The sequence below is a fragment of the Penicillium verhagenii genome (assembly GCF_028828195.1).
Source record: "Penicillium verhagenii strain IBT 33310 chromosome Unknown utg000002l_segment0_segment0, whole genome shotgun sequence".
NCBI lineage: Eukaryota > Fungi > Ascomycota > Eurotiomycetes > Eurotiales > Aspergillaceae > Penicillium > Penicillium verhagenii.
In genome coordinates this window covers 2,489,404-2,516,241 of record NW_026643166.1, presented here as the reverse complement: position 1 = coordinate 2,516,241, position 26,838 = coordinate 2,489,404, and the positions used below count along the sequence as shown (strand labels likewise).

Genomic DNA, 26,838 nt, shown 5'->3' with positions numbered 1-26,838 from the left:
ATTTACTGATTTTTGGGGTGAAATCTTGCAATATGGTAGAATTGAAAAAAATCTCATTCGATTGAAATAAGCCTAATAGTAAGTCAAAGGGATGTACGGCTCCTCTGACACCGCCCGCGCAACCATAAAATGCACGGCCAGTTCTTATGGATCCGAAAGCTGGTCTCCGCTCCGCTGCATCGCAAGTGTAGTAATTAAGCATGAAGAGATCAAACAGAATGTTCAATCCCTCTTTTTACTGCCTTGAACTGTCTAATGGGAGCGTTGAAGAAGGAAGGAATTGAGAAGCGCGGAAAGAGATTTTATAGTGCCCGTACTAACCGCCTTGGGCGGAGATCCACTCTTGCGGGCATCTGGCTCGACTTGGTTGTTTCCACTCTCCCTCAGCTCCTATCCAGTCCTTGGATTATCTTGATTACACTTGACTTTTACCTGCACTACAATGTCGCAGTAGAGCGCAGTATGCAGCTTGGTTGTTCTTTTGTTCCATATTAACTCATCCTCTATCCTCGCCAATTTCCCCGTTGAAACCTGTCCCTCCCACTTAAAACCACCCTCCATTGACACGTCATGGCGTCGGCACTCTTCTTCCTCGACCTGAAGGGCAAGGTATGTAATTGAATGCCTAGATGTTCCTAGCAAACATACTATCTTGCGCAAAATCCCGGCCAATTCGCGATGCAGACGCTAATTTGCAACGCACCACACTAGACCCTTCTGGCCCGCAACTACCGCGGGGACATCCCCATGTCCGCCGTCGAGAAATTCCCCGTCCTCCTTAGTGAAGCCGAAGAAGAGAGCTCTGCCGTACCTCCCTGCTTCTCCCACGAGGGCATCAACGTACGTTAGGCTGTTCTACATTTCTCTACACTCGCCGCCTCGAACACTCCCTACTCCTTTTGTGTGCGCACCACCATCGCGAATATTCTAACATGCTTGGGAGAATTTATAGTATCTTTATATCCGCCACAGCAACCTGTATATCCTTGCGTTGACAAAGCGAAACACAAATGCCACCGAGATCCTTCTTTTCCTCCACAAGCTCGTGGAGGTTTTCACCGAATACTTCAAGGTGCTGGAGGAGGAGAGTATCCGCGACAACTTTGTTGTTATCTATGAATTGCTGGACGAGATGATGGACTTTGGATATCCTCAGACAACAGAGACCAAGATCTTGCAAGAGTAAGAGAAACCCTGCGCGATATGTTGATATGTGAAAGCACGTAATTGGAATGCGGGTTGGCTGACGCGATAACCAAAACAGATATATCACCCAAGAATCACACAAACTCGAGGTTCAAGCACGGCCACCTATCGCTGTGACAAACGCGGTATCTTGGCGTAGTGAAGGTATTCGTTACCGCAAGAACGAGGTCTTCCTAGACGTGGTCGAGTCTCTAAACCTGCTTGTATCGGCGAACGGCAACGTCTTACGTTCCGAGATTCTGGGTGCTGTTAAGATGAAGTGTTATCTGAGTGGAATGCCCGAGCTTCGACTGGGCTTGAACGATAAGGCAATGTTCGAAACGACAGGCCGTGCCACTAGAGGCAAATCCGTTGAAATGGAGGATGTCAAGTTCCACCAGTGTGTGCGACTCTCACGATTTGAGAACGATCGAACAATCAGTTTCATCCCTCCAGATGGAGAGTTTGAGCTGATGAGCTACCGTCTGAATACGCAAGTCAAGCCTTTGATCTGGGTTGAGTGTCTTGTTGAATCGCACTCTGGCTCACGAATTGAGTACATGCTCAAGGTAGGCTTCTTCCCACGATTGCCTTGATTTTTTTTTTTCTATATTAAAAGTCGAACGCGCATGCTAATGGATCTCAAAAACAGGCCAAAGCACAGTTCAAGCGTCGGAGCACAGCTAATAACGTTGAGATTCTCGTCCCCGTTCCCGAGGACGCAGACTCTCCCCGGTTCCGCACAAACATTGGTACCGTCCACTATGCGCCTGAGAAATCAGCTATTATCTGGAAGATCAAGCAATTCGGAGGTGGCAAGGAGTTCCTCATGCGGGCGGAGCTGGGTCTGCCATCCGTAAAGGGAGACGATGAGCACGGTGGTGGTATGACGGGTGGATTTGGAGGCAGTATGGGCGGCGCCGGTGCCATGGGCAAGGCGAAGCGGCCCATCAACGTCAAGTTCGAAATCCCTTACTTCACTACCAGTGGTATCCAGGTGCGGTACTTGAAGATTACCGAGCCTAAGCTGCAATATCCCTCCCTCCCCTGGGTGCGCTACATCACACAATCAGGCGATATCGCTGTTCGCATGCCAGATGTGCAATAAGAAGTTCTTTTTTCTTCTCTTTTTCAATGATTGACTTGACTTGTCTGGTTCCATCTTTGCATGAGTGATTTGTACAGCCTTTTTATCTTTGACCTCTTCATCCTTCTCATGTCCCTTCTTTGCTTACCTCTCTACCTACCCCCATTTTATCCTTTATTCCATCTACGCTCTCTTTGAGACCGGCCGGTCCGATAGATAATTCAATCACGATGTGATCTCATCTATTTTCTGCCTCCCCAAGTATTGCTTGCGTAGCCCAGACGCCTTTCCGCTTTCGAGTTTCAGCACGTCTCTTTTGGGTAGTCTTCGCCTCCCAAGGTTCTTCATCGGAAATATCGTGGATGTATGTATGTATGGATGTAGTAGTAACTCGAATTTAAATCCATGGATATAGAGACCCATGGGTATTTGAATGCATGCATGAATGCGACTACTGAAGGAAACATGAAGAGGATTTGGTAATTGGTCGCATGCCCAATTGCTGGATTAGGTTTGGTTTGGAAGACTTGGTCAATCTGATGTTACTTGATAGGGAACTAACTCGTACTAGGATCTCGGATGTACTCAAAATTTACGCAATGACCACTTGAATTGAGGAAACAAAGATGTACAAACCTCAATATTCGAAGCTAAAAATTTGGGCAAGCCCGCATGGGACACAGAGGCAATTGAACGAGACGAGGAAGCAAACATCTGAAGCAGAACGAGAATAATCCAGACAAGGGTATCTCGATTCTAACCAAACCAGCAGATCCGACTAAAGAAGCTCAACAACACATTGAAAACAAAAGAAACCAAAAAAAAAAAAAAAAAAACTTCATACCGCAACGCCAAATCGTGTCATGTCAGCGCCCGTGAAAACTGAAACTTTTGAGCCAAACATAAACCTCCCAGAAATGCCAGCTGTACATGATACCACGCTAGGAACGAAGGACCGAGAAGAGAAGGATAAACAATGGGAGATTGCATCGCAAGTCCCAGACCAACGGAATAAGGCCCAAACATAAAAATAAATAAAAGTTGATCGATCATGCAGCGTGGCCATTTGCCCCATCCTCCGTTTCAGGCGGCGGAAGCGGGAATCCATCTGTTCGACCTGCAGCGGCCGATTTAGAGAATCCCTCTCGGGCTAGCATGGTGTTCAGCACGGCACAGTTATACGCTGCTTCGCCTGGTGGTACAACGAGGAAGATATAAGTATTATCCGTGAAGCGACCAAGGAAGGTATTAAACTGCGGCGTCTTGGTATGCATAACGACGAAACCCGCGGACGCAGGTGTCGTAAGTGTATTCCGGGCGGCGCAATGCTTAAAGGCCTTCATAATATTGGAGAGACGCTCATGGCGATCGTAAATCGGGTTCAGCTCGCCGACCTCCGAGGTGACGGATGTAACGGTCAAGAAAGTGGAGCGCTCGAACAGAATGACTTCCTCGGCGTCGATCTTCTTCGCGAACGCAGAGAGGAAGCGCTCGATGACTGATAAGTTCGGGATTAATTTGTGCACGATGCCGGCCCAGGCTTTGTATAGCGATTGGTCCCAGATACTGCTTCCGAAGGTGTCGATGCGGAAGTGCTCCGAGCGGCTGCGGATTAGCGCGGAGCGCTCTTCGTAGATACGTTGGCGGTGCTCGGCTTGGATGAGATCCATCTTGTGGACGAGACAGAAGACGTAGGCGTTTGGGCTGTATTCACGGAGAGCTTGAATAATGGCATTATATGTGTCCAGGTCACGGTCTACTTCGCGGGATTCGATATCGAAGACGTAGATTAGTACCGCGACATCGGAGAAGATGTTCCCACGTTGGGAGGCAAGGTAGGTTTCCATGAATGCATCTTGTCTGACAATGGGTCACTTGAGTTAGTTTGCATACTTTTGAAATGAAAACATGAGATATGTTAGGTCATTGAGGTTTGGAAATGACTCACCCTCCGCAATCCCAAAGGTTCAATGTGAGGTTGCCCATGAACTTAACATGGCTATGTTCCACGTCGATAGTAGCGCCTAGACGGCGCACATCTTTAGCGACATAGTTGCTGAAAATGATTGAGCGCATAGAAGATTTGCCCGAGCCACTCTTTCCCATGAGGAGGACCTTTCTCTTCTTCTTGCGAGCGTCCATACTGGCGATCTGCTGCTGGTTTTAAGCTTGCCCCGCAAGAGCGGGGGCGTCTCGGATGGTTCTGGGGGTGACTAGGTCACTTGACGATATCCCAAGATGAAGTGAAAGACTGTTTATGGTGTAACGAGGCTCGTAAAAGCTTATCGGGACAGGCGAAGAGGGAATTGGGGAGATGCGAGATAAGGCGAAGAGAGGAACAGCTCCAAGATGATGGATGCGGAGAGACGGATCAACCTCGCACCCGGTGAATTAGTCACGTGATGCTGTTTATAGTGGTAGTATGCAATGCAGGATGCATGAGATGCTGTTGTTGCAGATGATGGGTTTCATTGAATTTTATTGAGAAGTTAGCAGTACTAGTAGTGAATAGTCTCCACCAAAACCATGCCATCGATGGATCCTTATTAATGCTAGTAGTTGTGAGTAGGATAGCCGAGGTAGCGGGATGACGACATTGTTTAGGCACCTGAGTAGCATCAGCAGAACCAAGCTTCATATACTTGAAAAGTCGCATGTGCATGACATACTACCTAAAGATGCTACTATTATTTATGCACCCCTGTTAACCTTGGAATAACAGTGAATACATTTAGGCTCTGAAAGGCCCACAATCTGGACAAAATCACCCGCAATCAATTGATGTCACGGTCTTAATATTCCTTACTTTTCAGGACAACGCTCATGGCTGCTGTACACGATGCAGTCTTATAGAACAGACATAAACCAATAGGCAAAGTAAAAGAACACAGATGAAGTGGCGGAAAATGTTAAAAGTGGTATCCGAAAAAGAAACGCAGGGACAGGTGCCAACGAATGGTACAGTATGCAAAAAGCCTCCATCGGTGGAAATAAGAGAAGTCGAAGTCGAGATCAAAGTCGAAGACGAGAAGAGAAAAGAAAAGAAATTAGAGCACCAAGAAATCACAAGCAACGAAGAGGCCAGTCAGAAGGAGAATCAATATCGGTCGTCATCAATAGTTCATAAATCCCAGCACCCAAAGCCAACAGTAATAGTAATAATAGTAAGATAAAGTAAGTCTTGGCGCAGGTCAGGCATCCCGTTCATCCATTAAGCTCGTGCGTATAAGAAGGCATTAGAAGACCGTGCCATCGGAACGGATCATAATCGGAGGTTCCTTGGTATTAGGCCTGGAGACTTCGGCAATTTCACGACCACCCTAAGCGCAATGTTAGTTGAGGAGTCAAATAGTAGCAGGAAAACAAAAATTCAATACGAACCTTCCAGGAGCCAGCCTCCAGCATCTGGGCCAGCGATAATTGGTCTTCTGAACCAGCTAATCCCAATTGTGCGTTAACCTCGTCCAGCAGCTCATCCAAAAAGCCGACTGTTACAGCTCGCCATTCCACGATCACGTCGTCATCTGTAGAGAAAAGCGGCACCACCTCCATATTAGGTTGACCCTTGATTTGGGCATTCTCCTTGAAAGCTTTGACTCCGCGCTCCATATCATCGGCCTTGAGGCTCAAAAGTCCCATGTCGATCAACAGACCACCATTTCGGTACTCGGGCAGACCGGTCAATAGATCGCTGCCGGCGAAGTGGATGTGCATTAGCTTCGACATGGGGACCATGATGGAGTAGCAGAGCCACTGGGTCAGCTTGTGGAATGGGATAATGCGCTCCCACGGCTGTGCCGGGGGCGAATTGGGGAGATCCGAACAATCCCAAGCATCTCCAATCGAGACGCCGTCGATCTGGGTTCGGGAGGGGGGCCAGATGGATGAGAATCCATCCATGAGGACAGTCCACAGGGTGGTGAGTGGGACTATGGGCACGGAAGAAGCGAGAGTAGAGGGGTGTCCCAGAAGGAAATCTGGCGCACGAAAAGTAACCCGTTAGCTTTCGACTGAATTTCCATGCGACAAAGACACATGGCGCTTGAAAAAAAAAAAGATGGTGATGAAAAGAAAAAAAGTAGCTCATGAAGCTTTGTAACTCACCTAGCATGTTACCAGGTCGAGCATCTACGCCAAAGAAGTCCTGGTTATTCAAAGCTTCGGAAAGTCGCACCAGCAAGCCCGCGCGACCTTCGATACCGGCGAGCGAATTCTGATCCGAGTGCTGCATGCCCTTGGCCAGCTTTTCGACGGTGATATTCTTCAGCGCGGCGCCATCCACCTGGCAGGGTTCTGTCGGGTCGCTACTGAATAAACCGGATTTAAACATCTCCAAACTAGCGACGGCGAGACCCTCGCTGCGCGAGTAAACCTTTCCGGACTCCTTGGAGCGATATGACCATTTTGTGCCGGCGCCCGCATCCAGCAGGACGGAGACGACGAATAAATCAATCAGGCGACGGGTGCGCTCTTGGGCGTCAATGCTGCTGGGCCAGGACTGCAGGAGCTGGTTGATCCGGGGCCGGCCGCCCACATCGAAATGCTGCCAACGGCCATGCGGCGGGATATTCTCATAATCTTGTGCATAATCTCTCTTTTCATAGTCACCTCCGCATTAGCCTTATGTCGAGGATTTTGATTTTGATTTGTGTTTGGTGTATTTTTTTCTTATTTTTTTTTTTCTTGGTTCATGAAAGATTGAGATATGAGTGAGTCATGTTTACCTTTATGATGGATACAACATAGGACGCGGTAGCCTTGAGTTTGGACAAATCGACGTCAAAATGGTTGAGTTGGTTTCGTTTGGCTCGGTTTAGGACGATATTTGCGCGTTCGCGCACGGCGTGGATGCTTCGGAGATAGGCGGCGGGGTCCAATGCCGGGTCTGGCGGGCTCGCGATGGGCATCTCGGGGATGGAGGCCGGGAGGCCGCTGCCTTTGTAACCGGGGGATTTGAGGGATGTATTGGAGGTGCGAGCACTGTTGACGGACACGAAGGATTCCTGTTCATCGCGCTCACTCTGGACCGAGGTCCTCGAGTCCTTGCGCTTAAAGAGACCCATGATTGTTGACTTTTCTCTCTTTCTGGTTTTGTTCTCCTATTTCCTGTACCGGGAGGAATTTCGAGGTGGAGAAGCAAAGGTGATAAGGAGAAGAGGGGTGGGGGATGGGATCGACTCCCAGTAGCTTTGAAGGAATAATCGATGACAATTCTTGGCTTTGTAAGGATCCTCGAGCTTTGGCGTTGTAATGTTTTTTTTTTTTTTTTTTTTACTCTTTTTTTCCCCTTCTTTTCTCCTTAAAGATTCCGTAATAATCGAGGCGGGGCGGTCGGTGGCCGGGCTCTTCAACAATCTCCACGGTTTATGGACAATCTAGGTCGTTAGTCCCGTCAACAGCTGTGCAAAGTGGGGATCGGGGCCTAAATTGAATTATAATGACGTTCCAAAGTCTTGCATTGGAATGGGAGGTATAAAAAGAAAAGGGATACTGGAAAAGGACAGAGAGAGTTTTCTCTATAAGCGAACTGCAGATTGATTACTTCCCGACTGGGAGATCTCCGCAGTTGTGAAAATTAGATGGGAAAATAGCTGGAAATAGCTGGAAATAGCTAGAGAAAGTGACAGGAGAGGAGATTCAAGCCGACTATGGCTGTGCAAACTTTGGCTTTATGTTTATTTTTATTTTTTTTATGGGGTAGAAAAGCAGAGATACTGAGATAATAGCATTTAAGCCATATGTCAATAAAAAAAGAAAAAAACGAAAAGTAAAGATGAGCAAGGTTCTCACGTACGTGTATAGATCGCTAGTGCGGGCAATCCCAATGGATCCATCAGTCTGGACCAGAAATGTGCCGGAGAACTGGCGATGCACGGGCTTGCCCTGTGCGGAGACCTCTACTGAGGTGACTAGTCCCTGCCAAGCAGCATTAGCCAGTCATAGCCGCTCATGGCCCGTGAAAAAAAAGGGATTGTCGGTTTGAATCTTTGGTACAGCTTTCTCCAAGCGCTCAAAGGGGGCCATGAACCCCCCATTTAGGAGATGTTTGGTACCCTAAGTCTGTTTTGAGTGTTAGGGAGATCTAGTGCCCCTCGGTGAACCAAGGAATGACTGATTACCATGAAATTACTCAGATTCAATTTGTTTTTGTTTTTGTTTTGTTTTAGTTTTTAATATGTCTAGAAATTTCTTCAATTGTATTAGATGACCTAGATGAGACTAAATGTTTGAAACCTCTGATAACTGGAATTTTAGTGGCATTTTGATTGATATTATATCCCGACGATAACAAATTCTATAAGAAATTACTGGAATCCATCCTATAGGAGAGAGAAGAAAAGAAAGAAAAGCAGGGTCAAATGGCCCGTTCATGCAGCGGGCGCCTGTCACGGCGGACGTATAACCCGAGTCAGCACTAGTATCGGGGAAATCAGATGCTACCATATGTTGATAGTTCTAGAAACACCAAAAGAGAATTAAAAAAAAAAAAAAAATACAATGACAATCACCATGGCAAAAATCCCACGAGCTGCATATATCGTACGATATCCACATATATAAGACAGTTGACGTGGGCGTTCATAAGGTGACGGGAATTCCGATCTGGCCTGCTTTTCCACATTCCACATCTCGCATCTCGCATCTCTGGAAATATTGAAATTCTCCGATCTTTCTTAGCCGTACATCCGATGCTCAAAGCTTCTTAGATTGTTGGATCTGGTCTAGACAAACTACAAATGACTAGACGGGAAGGTCCCGAAAGCCGAAAAGAAGAAAATACAGTGTTAAGTTTTTACTATGCTAGAGGGTCTAATCTCCGCCGTTGCGCTCCTCCACTTGTCTATATACGCTAAAATCCAGCTCCGGGAAGCACGGACGGAGCCACATTTAATATTAGGGCAACTTTTGGGAAAATTCCAGAAAATTAAAAAATTAAAAATTAGAAAATAGAAAAACTGTTAATCTGGGTCTTTAAAATCCTGCTAGATCCCTGTCAAATCCTGTTCCAAAGGGGGCCATTGTTTACATCTGAAGTTCAAACTTCAGCAACCCAGGCAACTCGCTAACCATCGGCCCACATCCTAATACTCCAAGCCCATTCGTTACCGCGCGGCTCCTCTACCCGAAAACTCCGCCAGGCGTCGAGCTTTGGGCAAAGCGGAGTACTGACTTTTTTTCGCGGTTTGATGTTTTTCGTTGGTGTTTGGGTTTTTCTTAGTTGTTTTTTTTTTCTTTGCAGATCAGGTACGCTTTTCATCTTGCTCTGCACGGGAAAGGGAAAAGGAAAGATCAGCCTCACGCATTTTCTACCTGCTTTCCTGTCTTAATTGGCCTCCCATATTCTTTCCGGCCCCGGTTTTTCTTCGGGATAAATCCAGAATTACTGAAATGCCCTTAACCAACTTGGGTAGTTGGCAGCGAGGCTCTCCAGGTTGGAATTGTGCAAATTTATTCCAATCCTTGCCGATTTGCCTTGGGCACATCCGTTCTCCGTACTTTGTACTCTGTTTTTGCGGTGGCGGCCAGCCACAGACCCATGTACCCACGTGTCGTTTCTGTGATAATGCGTGTCCGGAAATTATGATGCAAAGCTAAGGTATAGCATCACATTATAAATGTCCATCAAAGACTACCTATAATGTTGGCTACGGAGTATAGGTATATCCGAATACTCTGGGTCAGGTATGGTCATCCATGGATCCATTGGAGAGTCACCTCTTAGCTTCAACCTTGGAAGGTTAGCCCCAACTTTTGCTGTTTTCTTCAAAGTCGCTCTAACTTTGGAACTTTATTGGCCGCGTCACGGAACTTGTGCGAAAGCTTCGCCTCAACCGTTGGCTTTTTTCGCTTATCAAAGTCCCAATCAAGTCAATAGTACGGAGCAAAGAGGGAATGTCCGGTTTTTTAAGCTTCATACGAGCCATTCAGCTGCCTTCGCTTCTCGTAACTTTGGAACGCGGTACAAGCTAAAGGGGCTTGCACTTCTGATTGGTTGAATAGCTGCGCAAATAGAAGGTTTACAGTTGACTTTGGGGATTTTCAGATTTGAACTTTTTGTCAGGCTTTAATCCTTTTCGTAGTTCGAAGTAGCTTTTGTCCGTGCCAGCGTACTGAAAACGGAGTACAGGGTTACGGAGTACAGCCCGGGAAATCATATTGGCTGGCTAAACTATCAGCCCGAGCCTTTCCTTGAGCCCTAGCAGACATATCGAACATCCAATGCTTCTTACGTTGCCCAAGTGACGCATCTTTGACAATCCGAGATGTCTAAGATGTATTGATGCCGGCTGTTTCCATTGTATCCCTGATCGTCGAGGAATTGAGCTTACTGATGATGAAGAGCTTACTTCAATGAACCTTCAATGAACCATTTCGGCGAACCCCGTGGACAACCATTACCCTCTCTTATTCTAATAGAAACATGCCAAGCGACACAGCAAGACTTCCAAAGCAAGCCAGCTCACCAAGCCGACCTCCCGCGATTTCGCTACGGCGCCAGGATCAAAGAAAGGAACTCACCTCAGTCAACATAGAGTCCAACAGGGACTCATGCCTACTAACCTAGATCTCTTCCTCCAATGTCATTCACCGATACCACCGCCAGCCACAGTGCTCCTTAATTCCTCTCCGCCCTTCTCGTCGTCTTCTCAGAATCCTACATAGCCTTCCCCCTCCGAAGCACTCTTGGCTCGTTAACAGGAATAACCATCGGACTTGAATACTTTCCACTTGTTCGTCGTCGTGCACCTCAAGAGAGCTTAGTCCAGTCAGTTCTCTTTGGGAATTTCATCTGGACCCCTGGCGATAGGCACCAACTCCGCATCGCTGATCCGAGGCCAGACCACAAATATGCTCCTATGCTTCTCCCTCGTAGCTCAGCTGGGGTGAAATGCATATCTCTTCTTGAAAGGTTGTTTGGTCAGTCGGGGTTTCAATGCCACTGCCTTCTACTGACCCAAATTATGATCATGATCTCGTCTCTTGAATTTGGGTATTGCCTGTCCCTTGGCACAGGCTACGCTGGAGAACAGCATACGTTGGCAACAACATGTGATTGATAGCACTTCGGACTGATCCGTCTCATACTAGATACATACCATACTCTCGGGCTCTCACGCTCGGGTTATCTATACCTGAGCAGATAAATAGAAGAACAACCTTGGAATCTGGACAGTCAATTCCAAGGTATTGTTCTTCTAGCGTGCAGTATAACCTCCATCCACAGGCCACGATACTCCTGTCACCCAGCTGGCATCATCGCTTGCTAAGACTACTGCCATCTTAGCAATGTCACTTGGTTTACCTGGTCCATTGAAAGGATGCTTCTGCTGCATATCTTCTTCAGTGGCACCAATCGCTCTCAAGTCACTGTAAATTGCAGTCTGGACATCTGTGCGCTTACAGTCAGCTAAATCAACTGAAATCGATGCACATGTGGAGATAGTATATTCAAAACTCACATCCTGGACAAATAGCGTTCACATGAATTTTTGACCCGGCATAGTCAAGGGCAACTTGTCGAGTCAAGCTCAATACTGCTCCCTTTGATGCACAATAAGATGCTTTTCGATATCACAGTCAGCTTGCATTTGTATAAATATTGAAACTATATTTTTTCCCATAGGCAAGAGCAAGAACTACAGGGGACTTACGACTCGCATTTGATGCAACGATCCCCATGACAGAAGCCATGTTGATGATCCACCCTCTGTCTCCAGACGAATGAGGCTCTTGAGCAAGCATCTGCCTGATGGCAAATTTAGATCCGAGGAAACAGGATTTTGCATTAACTCTCATCGTGATGTCCCACACTTCCTCGTCCGTCTCGTGGCATGGGGTCAAGGGACGGCGGGCCTCCAAAGCCACGCCAGCATTGTTGACCAATCTATGAAAAGCGGAAATGAAATGTTTAGAAAAATAAGCTGCAATGCGTTTTACAAAGCCGGGTTACAACGAGATCCAACTCACATGTCTACTCTTCCAAATTCTTTCGTCGCAGCTTGGACAAGCGCTTCCATCTCACTAGCTTCACCAACATCGGTCTTAACAAATATGGCATGTCCGCCTTCTTTTTGAATCAGGGCATGTGTCTCAGCCTCCCCTTCTTCCGCAATATCCTGTCGTGCCGAGGGAGTGAGATCTGCGCAGGTCACTTTCGCTCCTTCACGGGCATACAAGAGGCAGATGGCACGACCAATTCCGGAAGAAGAGCCGGTGACGATAGCCACTTTGTCCTGAAGGCGGTTCGGCATGACTGATGTTGACAAAATGTTGGAAAATGGATTACGATGAGAGAAATCGGGAGATATTTGATATGCGGGGTTCTAGGTAAGATTTGTTTATAAGTACCTCGGGATACATGCTTAATATGGTAGTCAAGTACATTGTAGCTCCTAACCTCGTCTATTTCAATACATAACCCCCTCATTTGATGACCCTTGCTTTTCAGAAGATCCTCGGTCCAACTAAACCCGGGTTTAAACCATGCGATTTATTCTCAGGCAGCACAATGACGCCGCTTTAATGCATGCAACATGTACTAGGTAGTACGTAGCAATATGTACAGGGTCTTTCCGGTGTGATTCTCTGGCCGTCTGTGTTATCACCAAAGAGACGAAGATTTTGAATTCCACAAAAACTATTAAATGTTATTTTATGATATTCAAATTCAAGATGTGACTCCCGAAACTCTTGGTGCTTTGATAGAAAAATGCAGGATTTGGAGAGAGATCATCTACTATTCGTATCTCCAGCACTGTCTGGTGTGGTTAGGAGAAAATGGCCCGTATCTATAGTATTGGATGAGATGTCAATGTTTGACTCGCATTCTACTGGCAATTGAATCTAAAAGGAAAAAGAAAAAAAAAAGAAAAATTCAGCTCTAAACCCTCCAATCGCAAGTTAATGTTATGGTTAGCGATCTATCGTATCGCCGAATAAATTAATCACATGACCACGGCGCGGATCGCGTCGACGTCAACCGCGACCTCCGACCCCTGTTAAACCGACCTAACAAACCGCCTCATCCCCGCAAATCACATTCCTTCCTATCATCCAACCCACGATCAATATGTCCGCCTTCACTTCTCTCCGCCCAACCCTGCGCCTGGCAAACACCGCCACCCGCACCTTCAGCTCCTCCGCCGCACACTCCGTCGCCCGCATGACCATCACCGGTCGTCTGGCCGCCGATCCCGAGCTCCAGGCTACCTCCACCGGACAGGATATCATCAAGTACGCCGTCGGTACCTCCTACGGCCCCCGCGAAAACCGCCAGACCAGCTGGTTCAAGGTTGCCAGCTTTGCGGACGGTGCGCAGCGGGATTATTTGTTGTCATTGCAGAAGGGGTAAGTGCCTGTGGGATCGGATGTGGTTTGAACTTGAGATTAGTGGTGATGCCAATTGAGAGCGCATTATGCTGACATGCTTGTTTGCGATTTTAGTACACTCGTTTACGTCGAGGGTGACGCCAGAATGAAGAGCTACGAGGATGCCGAGGGTCGCAAGCAGTCTGGCCTGAGCATTGTGCAGCGTGAGTTATATCGTTTCCTCTGCTTTTGGATGCTTGTTGCATCTAATGGGGGTCTTTGTGCTGGACTTTGGTGGATGATAACTAACTTCGATTCAAGGCTCTATTGAGGTTCTTAGCCGCCCCCAGAATGCCGATTCTGAATAAACGATTACCCTGAGAAATCTGATTAATATGAATGTGGATATCGACTTGGGTGATTATCTGTACGGGAGTTATATTGGGAGTGCGGACGGATCTTAGATTGGCTGGGCTGGTTTGGAGAGGGGAATGTTTAACTCGGCTTGTGCTTTTACTATGCCTCGGTTCAGTGCTGGGTAATAATTCTTGTCGATCTCCTCGCTCTGCTTTTATTGTATTGTACTAGTATACCCTGAATACACTCTGTTTTATTATGGTGTACGTTGAGATGCTCTGTTCATTTTTAGTAGATGAGAATTAGGATGAAAGGAAATGGAAGGGTTGCTCGAATAGAATGATTTCGCCTAAATGTATTGGTAAAAAAAAATGCCAAAAAAAATATCGAATACCATCCGGCTAGAGTGCACATAACGAGAAAGTTAACATGTGTTCTGCGCCGATGAAATGCTAATGAATAGAAAGGAAAGCGACTGGCATAAGTCGATGAAAGATACAAATATAGCTCTCAGAGCTGGATTTCACTCTGCTGGTGTATCACATGCTTGATATGAATGGAATCCACCGGGGTGGGTGTGACAGCACTCCGTGACAGCTCGCTACTGGGACGGCTTCGACTGACCTCAGCCCAAGCATTCGTACGAACCGCCAGTTCAGGAGCAGAAACATCATCTAGCAGAATGACTTGATCCCCACTCCGAGCAAAGCGGCGACTAAAAAATGCCCGGGGATCGCGATACCATGGCACAATGGGGGCATTGGCACTTTGACCAACAAGAAAAGATGGACGGACACCTTTCTCAACATCAGCGTGTGCGTTCTTGCGCCACTTAAAGAGTGACTTCTTCTGGCTGGTTGAATCAACCAATGTCGCCGAGTTTGAACCATTGGGAGGCTGGAGTGTCGCCTGTGAGCTCTGCGGCTGGGACACACTGGGGAAGCAGTATCCGAACCCCAATCGCCAGAGGATCATGCGATAGACGCGAATGGCATCTTGGCCGAGGCCGCAGAAGATGAAGACAATCAAGCCGGTAGCGATGGGTAGCCAGCGATCATCAAAGACATGACCGTATGATGGAACCTTGACAATCTCGTACCAGTTTGCATGGTGGACTTGGGACCATGAGTAAGGGTGCCAAGGAAAGGATACGACTAGGTCTTCATATAGGAGCCAAGCTGAGACAGGCAGGATGGCAATGAGCATAGTGAAGGCGACAAAAAAGAGGCGCAGGAAACGTGCTTTGTTCATGTTGCTTCTCGATGCGCGGAGGATGGTCTCGAAGTCGCTTCTGTATTTGTGAAGACGGATAAGGACTAGGCCTATACCATTTTCAAAGATTAGCTCTCTCCATTTTCTTGAACCGTGGTGAGCATAGTACGGATTTGACTCACAACAATAGTAAGCAGATATCAAGCATAGTATAGGGGGCCACATCCATGCCAACACGAAGCTAGGCCAGCTTTCATCGTAGTTGTTGACACATCCCGAGATGGTGTAGAGAAGATAACGATCTTTTTGATAGATGTAGTGGGTAATCATTGCCATGGCCGGTACAAAAACACAAAAGAGAAGTTCAAACAGCCGATTGCGCCATCTTTGAGTCTTGCTAGGGACCAGCATCGCTCGACTTGTGTTCAGTACCGTTGCTAACTCGCGAAAGATGCATAGCAAAGCACCCGGCAAAGCTACATAACTCGCCACCATAAACTTGACCTCAACATCACAGAGACCAGAGCCATCCCACCAGACTGAGGTATTATCTGTGGGCCAAAGATTGGCATTGATGAAATTGAACAGACTCAGTAGAATCGCCCAGCAGATGAGGGCGGTCGCAGGGAAATTGCGGTTTTTTGCATGAAGAATCAATGGTGGAAGACACAGCAGAATGGAAATAAACGACAAGACTGGGATGATAACCGCCAGCGGATATACCTTCGTCTCTTCCGCAATCGCTGGTGTTGCTGCCCAAAGCTGGGCAATTGCCATACTTGCTGCTGCTGGGGAAAATTGGACGAGCTGATAGATATCTAGAACGAGGCAGGAATACCTCTGCAGATCAAGTATGCTTTTTTCAGCAATGATCTAGGTCATGGACTCGAGGAAGGGAGAAGCATGAAATAGCTGGAGAAAATGAGAAGCTGAAAAAGATTGCATCCTTCTATAGCTCGTTGACCTTCAGGAGAGATTCAATTAAAATGAGCCTGATCTCGAATTAGAAACCTGGATCCAGAGGAGTGTCACGCTAATAAGATAACGGGTCTAGATCAAGACATGCTCTGGATCTTATTCGAATCCCAATGCGAAGGCAAAGGGGGTCCGAAGTGGGATCTGTATAGAAACATGGACCATGGATGTTGGAAGTCACATTTTAATAAAAAACCTGTCCATTCAAGGTCCATGATGAATGGCGGCATTAATGGCCTCTTTGCAAGAGAAGAAAGACATGGAAGAAACATTGAAAATGAGGAGGTCAAGGTTTTCTGGATTTGGGGTTCAATAGGAATCTGCAGGGAAGTTCAAGCCAATCTTCTATTCAGACCCAGATAGGGTTAGACTGGAAATGAATCCCATGTCACGGTCATGATTAGTCATGGAAACAAAACAGACAAACGAAACAAACGAAACAAAGTAGACAATACAGACAATACAGACAAACTATTTCCCAGGGTTATTCTGGAGGTAAAAATAATTAAAAAAAAAAAAAGTAAATAAATCAAGGTAAATTATAAAATTATATTACTTTAATTTAAATGGAATGACATGAGATCCGGGTAATGATGAATCATGCAGTATACAGGATCAATACTATAGTGTACTCTAGTGTTTAGTGGGACTACTACTATACTGTAGTATAGTGGAGAGGGGAACCGCATAATGACGAAATTACCCTTGCATAAGCCTCGAAACAAGAATCAACCTAATCCCCAAACGTCACGAACTCCTTCACCTGTCGGGGGGAACTCTTTTCCCTACCTCGTGCAGTTTGGCTTTTTTCTTTTCTCACCTTCTGCATATATCCCCCCCCCCCCAAGGCTTCAAGAGGAAGCTTGTTGCGGGCTCCCATCTCATCATGGCTGATCCCCCTTCTCCGGGGATCTCACCCCGCAATTCGTCTCTCCGCCGCCGTGGTCTCCCCACGCGAACCACTCTCGAAACCATCCCCGACTCCGACTGGCCGCAACGCCGCAACTCTACACTCTCAGATACCATCTCCGAAGCTCGTCACTCCATTCGATCATCCACAGATGACCTGTTCCTTCCCCGAGTGAGTCAAAACAATGAGGGTCCGATCGCAACCGAGGAATCTCATTGGCACTCCGCGCCACTGGCCTTGGCGTTACTGCCAGCCATCGCCGGGGTCATGTTCAAAGAGGGAAGTGTTTTTGTGACCGATGTGACGTTGTTAGTACTGGCAGCTATCTTTCTCAATTGGTCCGTCCGATTACCATGGTACGTCATCAAACCCAATAATTTATTATGTACAGTATCTTTTGAGATATCAGTAAAGCTGACATGGGGGTTTTAAAGGGACTGGTATCGGTCCGCCCAGGCCATCACGCGAGAAGAATCCACATATAGTCCCACCGTGGAGGGTATAGAACCAGAGGCGGGTGACGAGGCCGTAGACTCCGGCGAAGAACCCCACCGGCGTCCCAAACCCCCACGAACATCAAAGCAAGCAGCCATCAAAGAGCTCCATATACACGAGCTCGTCGCATTAGCCTCATGCTTCATATTTCCTCTAATTGGCACCTGGCTCCTTCATGGCATCAGATGTAGCTTATCTCGACCCTCGGAAGGTTTGGTCTCTAATTACAACCTTACCATATTTCTCCTCGCATCCGAGATTCGGCCATTCGCTCATCTCCTCAAACTATTTCAAGCTCGCACCCTCCATCTCCAACGTATCATCGCAACCACTGATGACAATCACATCGATTCGGTTAAAGTTCAAGACCTCACAACTCGACTCGAGGAGCTTGAAGCGCATGTCGCCGAAGCTGCTGCCACTCGTCTGGCTTCATCTCCAGGCCAAAACTCCCCTAAAGAACCAAATGACGCCCAGTCACTCATAACACAGGCGGTTGCTGAAGCCCGCAAGGCACTTCAACCAGACATCGAAGCTCTCAATCGCGCTGTCCGCCGATATGAGAAACGTACCGCTTTGATCACACTCCAAACAGACACTCGCTTCCAACAACTTGAGGCACAAACCCGCGACGCATTAGCTCTGGCAGCTGCTGCACAGCGCTCTAGTCTGTCGCGCCGCTCAAGCTACGCATTCACGTTGGTTGACTGGGCTTGTGCTTGCATCGTTGTTCCGGCCCAGCTCGCTGTATCTATCCTCAATCTACCTTCCCGCGCAGTAAATCGCTGTTTGGCCACTGCAAGGAGTATGATAGGTCGCCAACCTTCTCCGCAGTCACGCTCAAAGTCTAGTAAAGGCAAGTCAGTTCAGGGAACTGGTCGTAAGGTTCGACCACGGTCACCTCCACCTAAAGCACTGGGCTCGACAATATCTCAACCGCAGTCTATTTCTCGCTAGGCTGGTCCATGCTTGAAGTTCATGTTACTATCATACTAATTGGCCTCATACTTTCTTTCCTATGTACTTTTCGGGGACTTCTTCTCTTTTACATACAACTCATAGCAAATTTTACATCCTATTTGAATATAGACTCTCTTGGAGACCGTGGCTCAAAGCTTCGAATGACTAAACCGTATGCCATTTCCCCATCCACTTATTGGTGATTTCCTTTGCCTCGTCCACTAATATCATCTCTACAAGAACGTGCGAGGTTAGCTACCTTGCTATACTCCGGGGAGACAGTATCTGAAAGGACCCGGATCAATCTAGTATCTCTGTCAGGCCCCTGGGAGAATGGTTCATCTAGACTTTCTCTACATTCCGTTCTATTATACCTTTCAAATGTTCTATATGGACCAATATTCCGCAGTTGATGCACGTCGTGGTAATCGAAGGTGACCTTGAACATTCAAATGAACATTGGAATATTTTGAAGTATTTCGGTCATCTAGACTTTCCATTACTACATACCACCGTATGAAAAAAAAACACATGTCGCAGTCACTGTACTCAATATGAAAGGGAATTATCGAATCATGTTACACTAGTCAACTCAGGCCAGAACTTGAGTCTATCACATCTATAATACCACTATTAACACAACAAAAGGAGAACATTATTCATCGAAAAGACAGAAACGCTTCCGAGTATCAGAACAGGTCCACTGATCCTGACGGCCAAGATCAAGGAGTGAGTATAGTATATTGTAGCATCAAGTCCGCCCTCCAGAAGGTCCTTTTTCATCAACTCCAATCATTTTTAAAAAAGGCTCAATAATTCCTCTCTTCCTTTCCTCGGAAGCACGACGCTCTTTGTCCTTGGAAGGTATGGGGACAGCCGACGAAATGAGTACACGGGCAAATATAGAAGTAAGGGCAGACTCAACAGCCTGTCGGCGCGCTGAAGCTTTCTCATGGGCCGATTTCTTGGTCGATGGCTCGGATATGCTGGGCAGGCGGCTCTTACGACGAAAGCTGCCTGCTGAGATGAATGCAGCTGTAGATGCGGGCGTAGGTGGGTTCGGGAGGCTGGATTTGACGTTTTCCGGCACTTTTTGGTTTTCATCTTGGCCTTGGTTTTTCGTGTCCTTCTTACCGCTCTCATCTTTGGATTTGGTAAGATCCGCCAGATTGGACAATTGCTTTTTAGCCTTCGACAGTACTGGTGGGTTGGGCTGTGGAGCGATGGATGGGATGGCTACTTCATTGACGATGCGGGCGAGCATGAACGTCACAAATGTGAAAGACACACTGTGAGCGGGGGAATAGGCAAGGCTTTCCAAAACCCAGGCTTGAGTTTCTTCCCAAGACCGAGGAGGGGTCTTAGATTTCTCGCGCGAGATCAATTGTCGCTCCATATCCTCCCAGACACTTGCAGTAACGATACCATCACTTAAAGAATTGAGGAACTTCAGTAGTGTTTCGCAGAGGATCTCTAGCCGTTGGATTGATGAGACATCCGGTGCGAAAATCGTGGTTAAGGATTCGTTTGTGTCAAGGGACTCTCGGACTGACGCGGAAAGAACAGAGCGCTGGTAAGGGTCCTGAAGGGTCCACGTATCGGGTTGAAATGGCCATCCGGTTCCTAATGGATCTAAGGCCCAAGGCGCTTCTTCTCCAGTTTCGCCTTTTGTCATGCTCCACTCTGCTACAGCCCGCTCGGTCAAGTCGGAGATTGCCTCGGTCAGGCGAAAGAGCTCTCGGGGGGCTGAAAGCCGCACTTCGGATTTGATTTGGGATGGGTGTGACGCTTCGTTTCCTTCGAGGCTGCGAGCGCCTTCTTCGGGCATGCGCGTCAATTCATCCACGCTACATCCGAAGCAGGTTGGCAACCAGTGTCCCGTAACTGAGATAAAATGGTCACGGCCACTATCAACATGGAGTACTAGTATCTCCTCCAGTTTGACCTTCTTCAAGTTAAGCAGGCGAACGTGTTCAATGATCCGAACGTGAGCTGTGACATCAACATTAGCCACCTCCCCTGGCAATAGAGTGTGTGGTTTCCCAGTAGTCGGAATAGCCGGCTGCTTAGAACGATCTTCGTGCCGTTCAATTTGAATGTCGAGCCAAGGTGAGTTCTTTGATGTGTGCTTATTGTCAATACTGGGCCTCTCTCCAAAATGAAAGGTAGCCGATGCACTACTCGTGTTGGCTATTGTGATGGATCGGTGAATTGGGAGATCATAGGCGACCTTCCCAAAATCAACTGCATTTGGGTCTCGTTCCTTTCCCTGTTCACCGTGAGGAACGTCCACGACCACAGTAAGGCCGGGACGAGCTTCATTTTCGGCCTTATCGAGTTCACGGACCACCTCCTGGTGGACTTTAGCTTTGAGGCTAGGATTGACCGCATCAAATGACAAGGTAAAAATTGCATCTAAGGGCTTGTGGTCTGAAGACAAAATTCCCTGATGTGAGACATAATGATCCAGACGAACGGGCTCGTCTAATGTCGAGTCTTCGGATGCAGCAGTGGAAACAAATGCTCGGTCATCATCTGAAATGTACTCCTCCACCCCGTCTCCTGCATCTCCTGCATCCACTCCGTCAACCTCTGGGTCGTAATCAAATAAAACGTTGTCATCGGCAACGGCCTGGTCGAGACCTTGTTCTTGCATTTCTTTGTCTCTCTGCCGGATTTGCTCGGCTTCTCGGTCCAGTTGCTCATGCTTTAGTTTGTCTCGGCGGGTGCGGTATAGGATTCGATCACACCAGCTGGGGCCACGATGTTTCTCACTGGAGTCAAACATAGCCACACTACCGATATCGTACTTATATGTAGGAAGAAAAGTGATCTGGCCCTCCCGCCAGCCTTTATGGAATGCAGTTCCCAGTTTCTGTTGAATCCGCAATTGGTCGTGCACAACGAGAGATGAGATTGTTGTCTGCAAGGACGCGGGATCATTATGTGGGTCAATCTCGTCATCGGTCACTGGCTCAGGCAACTCATGGTCCTCTGAAAGCGGTGGTTGCGGTGGATGCGGCTTATTGTCAATTTCAGCAGTAGAACTTCGGCGACTACCCGATTTTTTCGTTTCCTGGAGTGCAGTATCGTATGCATTGACGGTGTGTCGTGCTAGGACTTGTCGGACGTCGCTTCCAGGAATATCATCTAGGCGATAGTTAAGATCACCAAACCAGAACGTAAAGTCCTCATCTCCGATTTCATCAAGGGAATCATCCCCTGACCCCTTCTCTCCATCAACTGGATCAAACTTTGCACGCGACGCAATTTGAGAAGCATCCCAGTTGCGTCTTTCTAGGCTGCTTTTGTCCGATCCTGCCGCGAGGTGACTGTTCACGAAAACTAGGCGAGTAGTCTCACCAAGGACCAAACGAGTCGCCACTGCGCCCTTGTTCCCCATGTAACCCATTAAACCCGTTCCGACGTAGGTACTGCTAACGGAAGAGACGCTCTCACCAATCGAAGGAGAGGCATAGATTAAAAGTAATAATCCAATCAACTGCACCTCGGAGACGAGCTGATACCCAGGGGGTAATGATTCCTGGAGTGACTCTTTCCAACGATTTGATGGGCCCGAATCAGTATATGGCCTGAGAGCCTCGGCAGGAGATGAGACATCAACCACTTCTTGTATGCCCAAAACATAAAGCTCAATCTCCTCGGGGCTTGTTTGAAAGGGCTTTTTCTTCTTCTCATCCTCGTCATCTCCGATCGGCTGGCATTCGTCTGTTGCTCCAGCATGCTCAAGATTCTCACCCTTGGCACCAGAGAATTTTTCACACACTCCTTGACCCTGCACGAACCATTTGCCAACATCCTTTTCTGTGCCATTGATTGCTGCAACATTCCAGGTTCCAATCTTGACGCGAACTGTTCGTCGGCGGGTGTACTCTCCCTTTCGGCTTTTGACATTACGCGAAAGAGATAGTAGGTCCATCGCGGGATTCTTAATATCCTCCGCGTCTTCCGGCGCTTGGCTTTTCGGGTCTGATGCGGGCGACGGCTCCGATTGTTGGTCCTTGGAGCTCATATTGAATCAAATTGTGACAAGGTTCCGGTAATAAGAAGGGTATTCTTATAGAATTTGGTGTGTATTTCTTTGGCCGTATGTAGCACTGATAGCGTGTGGTGCATATAGTGAGTTGTAGTGAATCTGGGGCGGCTCTTTATTCCGGCGGGGAACCGGGTGCTACGCCAGCGTTTCTTAGGGCACCGCAATATAGAGAAAATTCGCTGACAATGAATGCAGTATAGTCATGCGACAAGTACGATTCACTGTAGCGGGTTGGAGGAAAGGATTTCGTGGGTGGGCTAAGACAGCAAGTAGGCACGCAAGTAGGCGAGCAAGTAGGCGAGCAAGTCGAACAAGTACATGCATATGCAAGAGGATCCCGGATGGTCTAGGAGGTCAATAGCATCAGAGCGACGATCTGGCACAAATTGAATAAAACAAAAATAGATAACAGGTCACTTCAGAGCTTCACAAGCTTTCTGAAGAAGAAATGAAGGATTGTAGTGGTGTAAGACAAGTGAAATCTAAGAGTTGGAGAAGGCAAGTCAGTGGAACTGATGACATATTGCTTATCGGGCCTTATCGGCCCGTGCCCCACGAACATCTCGACCACGACTCAGCGACTCAGCGACGTCGCGTCGCGACAACAATACAACCTGAGAAAACGTTTGCCCCAATACCCGTTTAATTGCCATCATGGATCATACGGGTCGCCCACCAAGCTACTACTCAACCCACCCTCCCCAGTACATGGATCATTTACCCAACGCACCTCCCGACTATCTCGAATCGGAGAACGCCTACCTCTCTGAAATGGAGAAAGCGGCCCCCCAACCCCTCCGCTCGAACGATGATCTAAATCTTCGCGTTCTCCGCCGCTACAATCCTGCAATCACCAAAGTCATTTCCCTGGCTAATTACGCGGTGATCTACACCTTCGACTCCACTACCGCCTCGTGGGAGAAGGTCAACATTGAAGGCACGCTGTTCATCTGCCGCATGACCCCGGGCCGGCTCGGCGAAGAACGCTATGTTGTTGTCATCCTGAACCGTCGCAGCCTTATCAACTTCCAATGCCTTCTGATTAATCCTGAGAACGTTGAGTTGACGGATGAATATGTGATCTTGAAGGATGATTCAGCCAACGACGGCGAGAACAAGGCCGGTGCCAACGACTACAACGTCTATGGAATTTGGATCTACTCCGAGAGCAAGACCTCCACTGCCGATACTCGCACCGTGAACGCGAAGATTATTCTCGAGTGCGCCACTCGTGCCGCTCGCAGCATGCAGGGCGTCAAAGCGCGCATTCAGGCTAAGGGCCAGGATGAGCTCCACGTGGCGGCTGCAGCTGCAGAGACTCAAGGCGTCCCGACCGACAACATGCAGGGAGGTGTTTCTATGGGCCGCACTATGTCGCTGAAGGATATGTTTGGACAGCAACGCGCTCAGGATGATGAGTGGAGTGTTCGTGCCCACCATGAACAACCCCAGCCTCACTCTGCCTTGCCCGCCCACCATGCTCACCAATCTGGGGCTCACCAATATGGGGCTCACCAATCTGGGGCTCACCAATCTGGGGCTCGTCAACCTGGACAAACTAGCAACCCTAACCAAGTCCCTAACGATGTCCTAGGCGACCTCTTCCGCCGTGCCGGGCTCGCCCCCAACAAAGAGTAGACGTTGCTCAAATGTGTTCCGACCTGTTTTTATGTGTTTTAGTTTATATTTTTTATTTTTTTTTACCTCCTTTGAAAGGAGTTCATTCTTCGGCGCAGGGCATCATTTACACGCGCTTTCGTTTCCGGGTTCCCTCAAAAAGTGAGGCTAATTCATAGCGCAGGAGAATTCATTCTGGTTTTATTCCTCTTAGGCTCATTTTATGGCGCGGGTTGCACTTTCTACTTCAGTTTGGCTTTCATCTTGTAGTTCTGGTTCCGATTTTTCCGAGTTTTCAAAATTTACATTACATTTATTGCCCAAAATTGCATTTGATTGAGCAAGCGTCTCTTTTCTACCCAGGTATAGATGAGCGAGCCATCAACCGAACGTTCAAACCTTGGGATAAATCTCTAATTTCTTCCATTGTCTTCAACTTTGCATGACATCCCATACCATACTCCCAACCTTCTGCGCCATGATTTCGCTATGATCTAAAGGGACGGCATGTCAGTATCATGGAACAACATTCGCATATCAGTAAAAAAAGACATCATCTTACTTAAACAAAACGCGTGCGGCAACCCCTCCTCGCAGACAAACATCTTTGGGCCTAGCCCGTTCTCCTGCCCCCTCAATGCAATTACTTCATCCCGGGTCTTCTCCGCAACCCAATGATCGTTCCTTCCAAAATAGAAGAATAGGCGTGCAACGGCTTTAGCTTCGCTGCCAACGCCCCAAACATCATCTGTCCATTTATCAGATGTGATCGTGCGCATTTCATCCGCTGCCATGTGTCTGTCAAAGCCATCAGTACATATATCACGCCAAAAAATCTCGAGGTACTCCTAATCCAGAATTAACATACAGTGCTTGTCGTACACCACCAGAACTCTTCAAGAATGCAACAGTCGTATCGAGGGCATGAGCAGGTGGGTTCTTCATTACGGTACGGACAACCAATTTCAGAGCCGAGGATGGGAGTAGCGAGGTGAGTATACGGGCGAAGAAGGCCACAACAAACGCAAGCTGCGGAATAAATGATAGTAAATTCTGCGTATATTACGAACCTATCAGCAAATGTCAAATCCACATGGCTTGGAAATAAGAACTGACCGTAAGTTTCTGGCCAGATGGCGAGTGAGCAATGTCCTTTACTGTCGGGAAAAGCATCACTCCTCCGATGATGTCGAATGAGCTTGGAGAGTCGGAAAGAACAGAGCCTGAGCCCGGTCTGGTTTCAACGGAAAGAAGGTCCTGTATATCTGGTTTGCCCTCACGATGTCTTCTCAAGATCTCCATGGCAATATATGCGCCGACAGAGTGTCCAATGAGAATGACCTTTCCTCGGCGAGATAAGTTGGAGGATCCAGCATCAGAATTAGATTTCGATATATCAGAGACACTATTAGAAGAGGAAGTTTTGTTCCCATCCATCAAATCCACAAGCTTCCGGTGCACGAACCGAATCTGGCCTTCCAGGTCGTATAAGTGGTCGTCGGCAGGGTGCCCCTCATCTTTGGTGGTTTTAGCATTTCTATGCATAGAATTCTCAGCTTGTTGTTCAAATCCACCGAGACTGCATCCGTATATTTGGAAAGATGTCTTCTTTGTGGTAGTTTCCGTCTCGATCCCAGTCTGAGCTTGAGATCTGTCGACCAGATTCCGGGCTAACAAGGATAGGAATGGGTGATAGTATCCGATCAAGCCCGGGTTCCCAGATATGAAGAATATGGTGGCGTCAGGCTCTGACTGGGTGCCTGTGTAGGTGCAGAAGATGTTTGGTGTGATTTGGGGATCCATGGCTTTGATATGAACATGGATAACTTGTAGGTATTAACTGACTTTCACCTTTCGCGAGATCTCAAGACCTGTATAAGTTATAACCGGCCTCGGGATGCTGGGATAGAGTCTATGGATAAACAAAGATGCCGAATAGATACTAGGTCCTTGGTATATGATGGAGAAATTGTGGCTGGCGCACGAATCGGCACGATACGTTTGGCCCGTGGGTGTCAAGGTGGGAGGAATTTGCGGAGCCAAGTGGATCCCCCCCCTGTGTACACAAGGTACTCCGTACACGGCGGCCATCACTTTCATATTCGCTTTAGATAAACGTGTAAAATCAATAAAGTACTGTTTAGGGTGCTGGTGTATCATATTAGGTAGTACCATCGAAGTAGTAATTACAAGAGTCAAATGGTCATTATGTCGGGACAATTTTATCATGTAATTAGCTATGGATTAGCTATGACCACGTACCTACTAGTAGTGGCCCGTACCATGTGAGCCGTGTAGCAGCTGCACTACTAGGCTACGAACTAGAACTCGGTACATACTAAGTAAAATAGTAGTACCACCACGAATATACTGGAGCTTACATTGAAGTCAAATTGACCATGGAATACCAAGTGTATTGCGTCAAATATCGACTCCGTATCCCCAACCCCAAGCTCCTCCCCTAAACCGCCCCTGGTTTCTAAATCCCAATTGACAAGAAAATAAACATAGATAGCAAAATAAAGGGGGCCGAGGCTGGATTCAATGCATTGAAAGCCCAGACGCCGGAAGAGCGCAATGTACAGCATTTCATTCCACGCTTGCCGCCAAGAAAAATAACCCAACAACAACACAGCAGGTATCATACTGCTGCGATGTAGTAGGTTCAAATGG

General features: G+C 47.6%; 10 protein-coding genes across 10 annotated transcripts; 4 read left to right on the top strand and 6 right to left on the bottom strand.

The window, feature by feature from the left end:
* Nucleotides 1-570: 570 nt before the first annotated feature.
* On the top strand, nt 571-2,293 carry N7466_000907 (AP-1 complex subunit mu; the record flags this gene model as incomplete). The annotated part of the gene is made up of 5 exons (XM_057160305.1): nt 571-609; nt 712-840; nt 953-1,182; nt 1,265-1,754; nt 1,838-2,293. 5 exons carry the CDS (start codon nt 571-573, stop codon nt 2,291-2,293), a joined length of 1,344 nt encoding a protein of 447 aa, XP_057026553.1.
* A 1,028-nt stretch (nt 2,294-3,321) lies between these two features.
* N7466_000906 (Rag GTPase GTR1) lies at nt 3,322-4,414 on the bottom strand (the record flags this gene model as incomplete). The annotated part of the gene is made up of 2 exons (XM_057160304.1): nt 3,322-4,132; nt 4,221-4,414. The coding sequence occupies 2 exons, from the start codon at nt 4,412-4,414 to the stop codon at nt 3,322-3,324; spliced, it is 1,005 nt and encodes a 334-aa protein (XP_057026552.1).
* A 1,094-nt stretch (nt 4,415-5,508) lies between these two features.
* On the bottom strand, nt 5,509-7,335 carry N7466_000905 (URC4/urg3 family protein; the record flags this gene model as incomplete). The annotated part of the gene is made up of 4 exons (XM_057160303.1): nt 5,509-5,592; nt 5,654-6,249; nt 6,377-6,866; nt 6,997-7,335. 4 exons carry the CDS (start codon nt 7,333-7,335, stop codon nt 5,509-5,511), a joined length of 1,509 nt encoding a protein of 502 aa, XP_057026551.1.
* A 4,134-nt stretch (nt 7,336-11,469) lies between these two features.
* Nucleotides 11,470-12,525, bottom strand: N7466_000904 (SDR family NAD(P)-dependent oxidoreductase; the record flags this gene model as incomplete). The annotated part of the gene is made up of 4 exons (XM_057160302.1): nt 11,470-11,663; nt 11,734-11,835; nt 11,926-12,158; nt 12,242-12,525. The coding sequence occupies 4 exons, from the start codon at nt 12,523-12,525 to the stop codon at nt 11,470-11,472; spliced, it is 813 nt and encodes a 270-aa protein (XP_057026550.1).
* An 818-nt stretch (nt 12,526-13,343) lies between these two features.
* N7466_000903 (single-stranded DNA-binding protein) lies at nt 13,344-13,950 on the top strand (the record flags this gene model as incomplete). The annotated part of the gene is made up of 3 exons (XM_057160301.1): nt 13,344-13,621; nt 13,718-13,806; nt 13,904-13,950. 3 exons carry the CDS (start codon nt 13,344-13,346, stop codon nt 13,948-13,950), a joined length of 414 nt encoding a protein of 137 aa, XP_057026549.1.
* A 499-nt stretch (nt 13,951-14,449) lies between these two features.
* On the bottom strand, nt 14,450-15,928 carry N7466_000902 (pheromone receptor; the record flags this gene model as incomplete). The annotated part of the gene is made up of 1 exon (XM_057160300.1): nt 14,450-15,928. The coding sequence occupies one exon, from the start codon at nt 15,926-15,928 to the stop codon at nt 14,450-14,452; it is 1,479 nt and encodes a 492-aa protein (XP_057026548.1).
* A 1,084-nt stretch (nt 15,929-17,012) lies between these two features.
* N7466_000901 (uncharacterized protein) lies at nt 17,013-18,488 on the top strand (the record flags this gene model as incomplete). Its single annotated transcript, XM_057160299.1, has 2 exons — nt 17,013-17,392; nt 17,471-18,488. The coding sequence occupies 2 exons, from the start codon at nt 17,013-17,015 to the stop codon at nt 18,486-18,488; spliced, it is 1,398 nt and encodes a 465-aa protein (XP_057026547.1).
* Nucleotides 18,489-19,242: 754 nt separating this feature from the next.
* N7466_000900 (phosphatase family protein) lies at nt 19,243-22,524 on the bottom strand (the record flags this gene model as incomplete). The annotated part of the gene is made up of 1 exon (XM_057160298.1): nt 19,243-22,524. One exon carries the CDS (start codon nt 22,522-22,524, stop codon nt 19,243-19,245), a length of 3,282 nt encoding a protein of 1,093 aa, XP_057026546.1.
* A 678-nt stretch (nt 22,525-23,202) lies between these two features.
* Nucleotides 23,203-24,186, top strand: N7466_000899 (Dcp1 family protein; the record flags this gene model as incomplete). Its single annotated transcript, XM_057160297.1, has 1 exon — nt 23,203-24,186. One exon carries the CDS (start codon nt 23,203-23,205, stop codon nt 24,184-24,186), a length of 984 nt encoding a protein of 327 aa, XP_057026545.1.
* Nucleotides 24,187-24,597: 411 nt separating this feature from the next.
* N7466_000898 (bifunctional triacylglycerol lipase/ester hydrolase) lies at nt 24,598-25,968 on the bottom strand (the record flags this gene model as incomplete). Its single annotated transcript, XM_057160296.1, has 4 exons — nt 24,598-24,659; nt 24,728-24,963; nt 25,034-25,218; nt 25,282-25,968. 4 exons carry the CDS (start codon nt 25,966-25,968, stop codon nt 24,598-24,600), a joined length of 1,170 nt encoding a protein of 389 aa, XP_057026544.1.
* Between the last annotated feature and the right edge of the window lie 870 nt (nt 25,969-26,838).